At 42.4% G+C, this 11,623-nt stretch overlaps 1 protein-coding gene and 1 long non-coding RNA gene across 2 annotated transcripts; both read right to left on the reverse strand.

Annotated features, from left to right (window-relative positions):
- Positions 1-91: 91 nt before the first annotated feature.
- Positions 92-5,811, reverse strand: SHCBP1L (SHC binding and spindle associated 1 like; the record flags this gene model as incomplete). The annotated part of the gene is given in 6 exon segments (XM_075037426.1): positions 92-1,400; positions 1,403-1,457; positions 2,325-2,447; positions 3,081-3,166; positions 3,169-3,289; positions 5,593-5,811. Coding segments are annotated over 6 exon segments (816 nt in total), but the record flags the coding sequence as incomplete, so codon positions are not given.
- A 1,418-nt stretch (positions 5,812-7,229) lies between these two features.
- LOC142035932 (uncharacterized) lies at positions 7,230-9,236 on the reverse strand. The gene is made up of 3 exons (XR_012652005.1): positions 8,738-9,236; positions 7,814-7,847; positions 7,230-7,318 (listed from the first exon to the last, which is right to left on the reverse strand). It is a non-coding gene; the product is annotated as an uncharacterized LOC142035932 (long non-coding RNA).
- Between the last annotated feature and the right edge of the window lie 2,387 nt (positions 9,237-11,623).

Below are 11,623 nucleotides of genomic sequence, written 5' to 3' on the forward strand. Positions count from 1 at the left end.
TTGGATTTATATTTTGCAGCTGTCTGTTGTTAGTTTTGGTTGTAGGAGTTATAAGGCATTCTGAGGAAACCTTTTCAGTGTCTAAAACCATTCTCTGCCAAACAAATTTCAAATTACAGAACTTGGGTTCACTGGGGATTTTTCTTTGTTGTCTAACAAACAGTGCAAATAGGCCTTGCTGCAGTGGTTTTCTATCCATGCCAGGCAGCACTTGGTTCCTTTGCAGCCAGCCACTGGCCTACTGCATGCCATGTTAACACCTCCTGGCACGGCAGCTGAGGAGCCCTTCTGCTGATTCTGATAACGCGGGAACATGGAATACCTTTTTCAAGACTGTTGTGATGCTGCTTGTCTCTGCAGAACCTGAAGCGATGTCAGAAGCACGAACCATAACCTTCATCTGAGGCAGCGTTCATTTACATTGCTACTCCAAAATAGTAATGCTTCATTCTTCCAAATGCATGTGAGAGAGCGCAATTCTTTAATAAGAATTTACTGAAATTGCAGCCTGTGGATTCCAGACATTCAAAGCTCAGCTGGCTGCCTGGTGCTTGCAGAAGTATATCAACACAGAGGGGATCAGAAGCGCTCCAGTGAGGTGTGGTTTCCTCCATACCTCCCAGACGAGCACCTGGGAAGTGCCCTGGAGCAGGGGTGCATGACACGGTGTACCTGCAGGTACAGATTACTCTCAAGGGTTTCCATGCTCAGGCTGTGTTATGCAGGAACATGTGTGTGAACAAGATGAGAGAAGCGCTCCAGCTTACAATGAATGTGTGTGTATGAATGAGGGTGGGTTTTTTGGCCCAAACTGGTTGGACTCCCTTGCCTCCTATTGCATGGCCCCAAACCCAGCTGTGCTGGCCTGGGGCAGCAGCAGGCGGGTACTGCCTCTTGTGCACACTTTGTACTGCAGCTCTCGCACACACTTTGTGCTGCAGCAGCAGAGGAAGATGCCTGTGGGCACAGCTCAGTATGAATCCTGTTACATTACTGAGTCTGATGAGATTAACCTCCCTGCTAATCCAACTGGAACGTGTACTCAGAACAGTAATGAGTTGCGCTTAGTGGGGTGTGGGAGATGTTGGTGTTTGAGTGAAGTTTAAAGCAAGTCCAAAATCTTTTGTATTTCTAATGAGCTCTTAAAAACTAGGTGAGGGTGAAGCACTGTTTCTTTAACCAAAACTGCTAAAAGCCGAATACAATATGAAGCTTAGATATCCAGCTGTGAATTACACAGCTATCTTTGATATCATCAAGTGCATCAGTATTCATCTCCAAACTTAAATCTGGAATTAATTTGGAGTTTGTATCTTCTTCTGCATCATCTGGTGCAGTAGACTCCACAACCCTTTCTGCTACTGTAGACTTTTCTGTAGATTGAAGAATGGTCACTCTGTGCCACCATTGCTGAAAATGCAATTATTTTTCTTTTCCAGTTTGGGTTCAGGAACAACCTGTTAGGGAATCAGAAGGAATGGGCATTGAAAGATGTGCTGTAGTGTTAGCCACCTTCCCTTTTCACATCTGTATTTATTGCATCCAGACAAAACTTGCTTTCCTTGGCTTGCCCCTCAAACATTGCATTATCTCAGTTGTGTTCCTACCACAAAACTGAAAACATGAAGCAGATGTCCAATGGTTTTAAAGAGAACTATACTTAATAATTTCAGTATCAAGTCTACAAGGTTTCAGTATGATCTAATATCTGTTAAAGCTTTCTAGCTTCTCCTAGCTGTTACTGGTTTTCAAAAGAAGTCAGCGTTTAAACAGGAGGCAGGAGAGATGGGTGCAAGGTGAGCACAGACCAGAGCTTAAGAGAGGACCCTACAGCAATAGGCTGTTCACCACTGCCTCAGTCTGTGTGTGTGCAGAAACGGAACTGGAGATACTGGGAAAAATTCAGATGAACTCTAGCGAGCTGGCCTCCCTTCGGAGAGCAGCTTTGCTGGTGTTTCAGTGGCACAGTCCTGCTCTCTCTCAGTTAAGGTTTTGTTGTTCTTAGCCGGTCTTGGTGCCTAGTGGGGCCCTTTGCCAGTCTGCTTTCAGCTACATTGTTACCATTAGTTTTTTCCCTGCTTCTAATGTAGAAAGTTTTAGGAGGTGGAATAGGGTACCAGGGATTATCAGGTGTCTGTACAATATTCTATGATACTGGCTAAACCCACTTTTAATTGAGGGTGCTGTGATGTTAAATCCTAGCTAAAGAAATGCCATTTTAGAGTGAAGTTGATGTTTTTCAGGTCAATTTACAAAAATTATTCTGATTTTGTAACTGTAAAGCTCTTATCTACTATTACTGGAAAAAGACCATAAAATGTTACCTTAACATTAATGCCCCCCTGGCTGTGATGTGAGGTCTCACTGGTTCTGGTACTAGTACAGTGATGAATTTTATAAGTCTCTAAGATGGCTGTGCTTCTTGTGTACAGCTCAACAGCAGAGCCCTGTTCATTAACAAAAAAGATATATCTGATTTCATGTTGCTTGTAAGAATTGTTAAAAAAATTAATGGGCGCTTAAGGGTACAGCCAGGTGTAATAACATATGAAATTGTGTAGGTCACATGCTTATGTCGGGAGTTGCTGCCAGGCTGGAGCTTGCAAGGTTACCCAGTCCTGAGGTAACCTCCGCTGTGGCAGGGGAAGGCGACGTGGACTATTTAGCATCTAGAAATTATAGCTTGGTTTTATCTATGTGCTAATGTTTTACATATGAAGGAGTGTCAAGCATGAAAATACTGCTTAACAATATTCAGTCTGGTTTTTAATACGTAATCCATCAGGACCAGTTAAGTGGGAAAGCAGTAATCCTTGCCTACACTTCCCGTGCCAGAAATGAATAGCGCAGTCTAAACAAGGATTGGACATGCTAATGAGGAGCTTAAGCAGCATGGGTACAGAAAACTGAAAATTAACCTGAAATGACATGTACGTTTTCACAGTACAAACCGAGCTTGCAATGAGTTTACTGTGTCAGTAAATTGATCTGTGCTTTGTTTCAAAAAGCCAGCTTGCCAGAGTGCTCACATGTCTTGTACAACAAATTTCATTATCTGAAATTCAGGAAGAAAGAACTACCTGAGCTCCAGTAATTTCATGATCTGTGACGGTCAGGGAAGCCCTAGTGAGCACGGATGCCAGATGCAGCAGCCGCGACACTATTGACTGCTCGTTCTCTGCTGTACCGACCTAAGGTGCGTCAGTTTTGTATCTTGGGCTTTTGATACCGTAGGGCTCTCATGAGGGGGTTCAGAAACAATCATGGGTTCTTCTGGTTTTCCAGTTCCAAGGGAAAAAGGAGAAGAGTAATAGTGACAATAGTGTCAAAACCATAATAGGAAGGATAACACTTGTTAGTTGGTTACTTGAATTTTTAATTTGCTTGTTTTAAAACTTCTCACATAAACAATGCTACCAACAAGTTACAAAGTTGCCATGAAACACACTTTTTATCTTTCTGGACCTGTGCTTGCCTGCCTGATGGCGTGCACCATGCTGCATTAAACAAAACATGAACGCTGTGCACACAAACTGACGGCTCTGTTTCAAACGCCTGGTGAGCAGAGCACGAACCGCAAAGGCATAGACTGTGTATCTCTGCGCAAGAGAGGTGAGAAACACAGCACGTTCGAAGCTTTTGTCTTTGAGGTGGTACTTAGTCAGGTACAGAGGAAGGCTGAGAGTCTGTCTTTTATTGCTCTGTTAGAGTAAATATGCAGAAGATTCATCTCCTCTACACAGTAGTACTCAGGCAGCACATCATGTAACATGCTCCAGGGTAAGAACTGAAAAACGTCTCTAGCCGTAGGGAGATTTCCACCGATGGAGAGGAATTCAACAGAACTACGCTGTGATCTTTATTTGGAGAACGTTTAAAGGAAAACTAAGCAGTCAGTTGTGGCATCAGCATTAATGGTATCCCACTGATTTCAAGACCACCACCTCCAAGGAGGATGGGTCCTTCTCTTGAAAGGAAATCTTTGCGCTTAAGCAGTTTCTTTATAGGAAGAGTCTTTCTATGGAGTTATTTAGAAACACTTGTGCTTGATCTGTAAAGCATGCATTAAAAGTGTGCCCGTACTGAATTTGTTCCTAAGAAAACCAACCAAATTAGCATTGGAATTACCTAATGGATCTCTTCTCCTGCCTCCAGATCAAAAATGGGATGAGGAATGCCAGCCAGAGGAAAGCTAATGTCACAGATACAACTTTATCAAGGTGGGAGGCTCAGCATAGAAGATAGTGATGCTTTACCTGTCTCTGAAAAAGAGATGCGATTAGAGTTTAAAAACAGCAAAAAAAGAGATGAAGAGATAAACAGTTCTCAGCAGAAGCTCACCCAGAGCTTTGATAGGAGAAAGACCTGAAAATGGCTGCCTAAAAGCACTCTCTCGGTTCAAACATTGTCTGTCAAGAGCATGTGGCCTTGCTCTATGCAGCAGAAGGGCACACTTCACTGGCACACACAAGCTCTGAGATTCACTGACATTTTCTGTCGCCTCATTCCATATCTCCCTCGTCGCCTGCTCTCTAGCCTCCTGGTTCTTTTCTCCTGACACTGCCATGCATTAAGGCATCTTTAAAATAAGCTGAATAAAAAGTCCTCACCAGTAGTTTTGCGTGAGGCACTGGTTTTTAAAAGCAAGTTGGGTCTAGAAGGATGAGGAGGTCATTTAAAGAAGCAAGAGATGCTGCCTTAGTGTTAGTGAAGCACATGCATTTTCAGTGTGTCTGTGTCTGGGCAGAAAAGGTGGGGCTAAAAGACTGAAATAGCTTCAGTTTATCTATATTTTTACTGGGAGCTTTGCTTTACCGGTCAGCACAAGCCTTCGTGTGGCAGAAGGGCTTTAACAGGTTGTATTTCAGTGACCGTTCTCCCCTGGAGGTAATGCGCATTAGAACGGCACACCAGAACTGACGGGCAGCTGAAGGAGTCCCTCTGTATTATTTCCAGGATACTAAAAAGCACAAAAAATGGACTGGGAACCCAATGCTGTATTTTGCAAGATGCAAGACCATAGGACGGTGTAGGCATCAACCTGAACAAGGAAACATTCGCAAGTGAGTGCAGGCATTTAGATAAACAGTGCTTGCAGGCTTTAAATCTGCAAGATGTGATTTGCTGAAGCGCGGCTGGAAAGTTTGCTGATGCTAATTTCTTATTAAACTTGTCACCTTATGGGAGCGTTAAATGCAGTGCTGATGTGGATATTCTGATTAAAAAAACCCCAAAACCCAAATCACACCTTTCAGGAGTCATCAGGGAAGAGGACCTGCCTACTTTACAGGTGCTATTACTGCTTAACTTTATGCTGCTTTAAAATATGTATATTTTAGATATACATATATTTTATGAAACTGATTTTTCACTGAATTCCTGCTATACTGTATTCCAGTTGCACAGTATTTTTTCCCTAGGCAGTAGCTAGCAAATTATACTCTGCTCTTTATTTTCACACTTTTTAATCCTGTGAAAAGCTCTGGTAAATGTACTTTTCCCTACCGTTTGCTAAGAACCATTAATCAGGACTGCTTTTGAGCTGTGGTTCATAAAGACAGAGGTGAATTGTAAGAGAACACAACACTAAGGTCTGATAATAATGTCTCTAGTTAACAGAGATAAGTTTACAGCCTCATATTCTCCTGGGAAAATGACTGCATGGTCTCTACTGTACCAACTTCCTAAAGCCGTGTTCAAATTATCATGTTGCTGGAATGGAGTGTCCACTGAAAAATCTTTCACCCGGACAGGAGAGAGTGGGCACCGCTTCCTGCATTTACACAAACTGAAAAAAAAGTAAAGTTTCAAATTTTAAGAGCAATTTAAGAATCTTCTGCCTGTTCTGTTTCCTGCATTCAGTTGCTTTTGCGAAGAGCTTTTTAGATACCAGGGCTGTATTTTGGAATTCCAAGTTTTCCTCCCACGCTGCTATCGGCAAAGAGACATTCAGAAAGACTACTGGAAAATACATAAGAACTGCTTTTTTTTCCTAGCTACTGTTTTTGTGCAGATCTAAGCTCCTGACCTATAGTTGGTGTCTGATGTGCAATTCCCCACTGTTCCTCTTTCCTTCTACTAAAGGAATTAGTTGCTCAGTGCAGCTAACTGGTTTGGGGTTTTTTTTTGGGGGGGGATAAGAGTTGTCTCAACTGCATCAGTGCACTTTCCAAGGGAAGAAATTGCAAGAAAAATAAAATTCTCAACTATAGTGAGTGGAAAGAATAATAATGTATTTGGTCATGTAGCTCTGTGCCATCTGCCACTATCACTGTAGTGATGGCCCAAAATTCTCATCTACGGATGGAGGACAGAAAGTTGAAGGTCCAGTCCTGAAAAGATACACAGTGGGTGGTACCTAGGAGTTCAGGAAGGCTTTCAAGGGAGATGAAAAGATACCTCAAGTGTTGGGGTTTTTTTGGTGATGTTATTTACTGTAAAGCATCTTAAAAGATAATTGCGTTTTCAACTGATTGCCCATTTTCATGCTGCACCATGGATAATTCCAGCGCAATAACCATTTTGGTTGGTAATTCCTTTTGTGCTCAGCTGCTCAGATGACCTGCTTTCCACATCCAAATCCTCAAAATAAACTTTAGCTTCGTGAAATGTCAAGGCTCTGGGCTTTGACTCATGTTTGAGAACAAGTGCTGAAGTCTAAACACGCTCTTCCAGCATAGCACCTTTATAACATTTGTTTGATGAGCTAATACAGACAGGGCCAGAACTGCTTCGATGGAGTTTGAGTATCTTATAACCTAGATACCATTTCATTGTGGATTTATTGTCATTTTAATTCTATGTTTTTGTACATAGGAACTCTGCTTCATTCCATGCACTGATAAGTGACATTCCTGAAGATGTTTTCTACAAAAATGTTTTCTACATCTGTTTTCTACTAGTCCTCCAATTTTTACCCCTTCACTCTGCAGGCCTGATCAATTCTGGGATTTGGTGGCAAGAAAGAATTTGAGGATCGAGGATGATCCAAACCCTGCATGGTAGAAACTGTATAAGCATGGCCTGCCGGATGCTCTCAGAGCAGAAAACTTTTGTGAGAAACTCCCAGTGATGTCATATTTTCCAAGGCACCATTATAAACTTTAATTTTTTAAAATTCTTCAAGTGACTCAGAAGTCTGGCACTGTCCGAAGTAGGAGCTTTGCTGGTATGATATGAGCATCCGTAGTGGGAGGAAGGGTAGACGTTGAAGTTAGGAGTTCTCTTAATCCAACTGAAGATGAATTTAAGGAACCAAGGTGGAAGAAAGAATCCATAAATACCAGGTGCTGATCAGAGCTCAAAAGTCTCAGGACAACTAAAGACCATGGATGTAAAAGTTAGGATTAAAACACAGTACGTTATCTAATACCAGGACATATAGTAAAAAGCAAAAAAATTTTTATTATACTGTGCCAGATACCAAATAGAACATTTTGCCCAGTATACTTCTGCCCTACTATCCCTCTTAAAATATAAAATGTTTCTGGTCATGAGTACTTCTGGTACATAACCACTCAAGTCATAATTAAGGAATTTATATGCTCATTTACATGAGAAAAGAGATTTTTTTTTCCCCAGCACTGTAATTCCAGACAGAAGATTTAATCCAGTTTCACATTAATTGTACATTCTTTATATTCTATGTACAATATGTAAGGCATCTACACATTAGCCTGTGGATATGCAGGCAATGAAAACTGCAATTTCAAAGTACTTACAAATTGCTAAATAATCTGGAAAACAAGCCCTAGACTATTCAAAGGAAAGAATCTTTTTTTCCCCACTGAACAATTTTTACCTTAATTCTTACCTCTAAAACAGTGACAAAAGCTCTCTGCTCCTCACTAGAAGTGGTGGAATAATACATTCATTAGTTTTCATACTGAACCAATGTACTTTCACCTGAAGCCTAGTAAGAGATCATGCTGGAAATGTTAAATACACATAGTATTGGATTGAATGTAAACATTTGTTTGTAGTAAAATGGACTAAATGAGGATGGTAATAAATCAGTCTTGCATTTAGTGGGTACCACTCAGGCTCTGCATTAAACAAAGCAGACATCCAATTAAAAAATGCAATTCTTTTATGGACCCCAGAACCGATGAAACATGGTTTGCTATGGAACTGACTTTAAAGTATGCAAGTCCATGGCATGTAGTTGTCTGCCTGTTCGCACTATTGGAACTCATTGAAAATTAGTGGTGAAGCTCAGCCCTTGAGCCAGTTTTATGAAGTCTGACATGAATTTCAGAAACACATGGAGAAAAGTGGTGGGCAGGCAATCCCAGGAGCTTCTGCCTGAGGAGGAGGCTCAAAAGTAGCGTGTGGTCATGCCTGTCAAAGACTTCTGCAGTGTGTTAGGGCAGCTGCACAGGCACCCATATTTGGTTGCTAAGTGATTTTAAAATCTTAATCTCATTTATCGTAGCATATTTAGACTGTGAATCTACACACATGCTCTCTTGAGATGCAGTATAGTGCTGTAGCTGCTAATTCATTAGCACAGACCAGTCCTTCACCAAACCTTAACTAAGACAGGACTGCTAGAGATTTAAATTTTACCTTTTTAGTAGCCCTATAGGAAAATGGCAACATCAGGTGGTTTACTTCTTTGTAATAATGCCATTGCTAATGTTATAAGCCTGAGGCACAATTATGAATTTTTTAATTTACAACCATAGCACTTGTTAACAAAAAGTAATTTTTAAAAGATAAAAAGCAACAAACATACCTTGGAATAGTTCTTTTTACTTTTTTGTGTTTTTTTTTCTAAATTTTCAGGTAGCCAATGACCACAAAGTGTTACCAGAGATGTAGGTCCCCCATATCTTCAGCAGTTCACATAGCACAGTATGTTTTCCACTATTCATCAGCTTCTCTAGTTGCTGGTTCTTCTTTAATGCTACTTTGATAATGAATCAAGTCCAAACACAAGATTTTATATGTTACCAGATGTTTTTTCTAAAAATGGTGACTCACTGCAGCACAAATAGTTCCTCAACCAGAGCTGAGTATTTCTCACAGCTTTCGTCATCATCCCAATCCCTCCAAATGAAGTCAGTGAAGAATGTAAAGGATATCTTCACGTTACGGTATGTAAGGGGATACAGCAGCAACAGAGAGCAGGAAAAAGTTGTCTTTTTTTTTAACTCACCAAAGTTTGCAGATAATTTTCCTAATATGGAAAGACTCCAAATAATGTAATTAGATGAGTCAAAATTCTGGCATAACTATCATTTGGGGGGGAGGGGAGAGTAGGAAGCACTCCAGGACAATAAAACTTCTCTGTTCTTCTGCAGAATATAATCAGTAGCATACAAAATAAGCAAAACTTTCTTAAAGACAAGAATTTGAGATTAGTAGCATTATTGGATGTTTCAAGCCATCTCCCGAATACATCCCTGCAGAGAGATAAGGCTGAAGGAAATGAGAACATGTAAACACATTGCAAAACCACCTCTGGAAGCAGAAGGAAAGGGGCTACTAAACTCATAACATGAAAACTAATCACAAGAACAGCAACAGTTTGATTCTGTTCTTAGGAGAAGCCAAGTTAGATTTCTAGTATATCCCTGACTGTGAAACAACATTAGACTTTTAGATATTTATAGAATCATAGACTCATTTAGGTTGGAAAAGACCCTTAAGATCATCGAGTCTAACTGTTACCCTAACACTGCCAAGTCCACCACTAAACCATGTCCCCAAGTGCCACATCTACATGTCTTTTAAATACCTCCACAGGGATGGTGACTCAACTGCTTCCCTGGGCAGCCTGTTCCAATGCTTGACAACCCTTTGGGTGAAGAAATTTTTCCTAATATCCAACCTAAACTTCCCGTGGCACAACTTGAGGCTGTTTCCTCTTGTCCTATCACTTGCTACTTGGGAGAGGAGACCGACCCCCACCTTGCTACAGCCTCCTTTCAGGTAGTTGTAGAAAGCAATAAGGTCTCCCTTCAGCCTCCTTTTCTCCAGGCTAAACAAACAGCCTCAGTTCCCTCAGCCGCTCCTCATAAGACTTGTGCTCCAGGCCCCTCACCAACTTGGTTGCCCTTCTCTGGACACGCTCCAGCACCTCCATGTCTTTCCTGTAGTGAGGGGCCCAAAACTGAACACAGGACTCGAGGTGCGGCCTCACCAGTGCCGAGTACAGGGGAACAACCACCTCCCTGCTCCTGCTGGCCACACTATTTCTGATACAGGCCAGGATGCCGTTGGCCTTCTTGGCCACCTGGGCACACTGCTGGCTCATATTCAGCCGGCTGTCAACGAGCACCCCCAGGTCCTTTTCCATCGGGCAACTTTCCAGCCACTCTTCCCCAAGCCTGTAGCGCTGCATGGGGTTGTTGTGACCCAAGTGCAGGACCTGGCACTTGGCCTTGTTGAACCTCATACAATTGGCCTCGGCCCATCGATCCAGCCTGTCCAGATCCCTCTGTAGAGCCTTCCGATCCTCAAGCAGATCAACCCCCCACTCAACTTGGTGTTGCCTGCAAACTTAATGAGGGTGCACTCGATCCCCTTGTCCAGATCATTGATAAAGATATTAAACAGAACTGGCCCCAGTACTGAGCCCTGGGGAACACCACTTGTGACCAGCCACCAACTGGATTTAACTCCTTTCACCACCACACTTTGGGCTTGGCCAGCCAGCCAGCTTTTACCCATTGAAGAGTATGCCCATCCAAGCGGTGAGCAGCCTGTTTCTCCGGGTGAATGCTGTGGGAAATGGTGTCAAAAGTTTTACTGAAGTCTGGGTTGACAACGTCCACAGCCTTCCCCTCTTCCACTAAGCGAGTCACCTTGTCATAGAAGGAGATCAGGTTAGTCAAGCAGGACCTGCCTTTCATAACCCCATGCTGACTGGGCCTGACCACCTGGTTGTCCTGTATGTGCCATGTGATGGCACTCAAGATGATCCGCTCCATAACCTTCACTGGCACCGAGGTCGGACTGACAGGCCTGTAGTTCTCCGGATCCTCCTTCTGGCCCTTCCTGTAGATGGATGTCACATTTGCTAACTTCCAGTCAACTGGGATCTCCCTGGCTAGCCAGGACTGCTGATAAATGATTGAAATGATAATCTCTTGGAATGTCCCCATGCTTACAAATAAACAAACAAACAAGGCCAAAAAGCCCTGGACCTTGCACAGATTTATGCAGAAAAGGCAGAATGTGTATTTTAAGGCAAAGGTTTTCAAGTGTTATAGGTCTTGAGACCCATTTCATTTGAACGACCACTCTCAAACTAGATAGAACAAGCCCAAATTAATCAACTAAGTTTTGCTAATTCTCTAGTTTGTAACCTGAATCTTGAAGAGCCAGGAGAGAACTTTGAACTGCTTGCTCACGTGCATCCCACACACATCCAAACTACTTGGATCAGCTGGGACAACAGATGAGCAGTAGCACTGGTGTTTACTATATGACCTTTTACAGCTGCCATAAAATGGTTCATCCTCCTCCCTTAGGGCTAATGCAGACATTTAGTTTGGCCAGCGGAGCTGGCAGGCTGCTCACAGGACTAGCTAGAGACTCAGCAATGCTTCTGGAACGGAGTTTGGCTTCGCTCATCGTTTGGGCAAGGCAGCAGTCTGCCACAAAAGAAGAGAAA

The sequence above is a fragment of the Buteo buteo genome, chromosome 10 (assembly GCF_964188355.1).
Source record: "Buteo buteo chromosome 10, bButBut1.hap1.1, whole genome shotgun sequence".
NCBI lineage: Eukaryota > Metazoa > Chordata > Aves > Accipitriformes > Accipitridae > Buteo > Buteo buteo.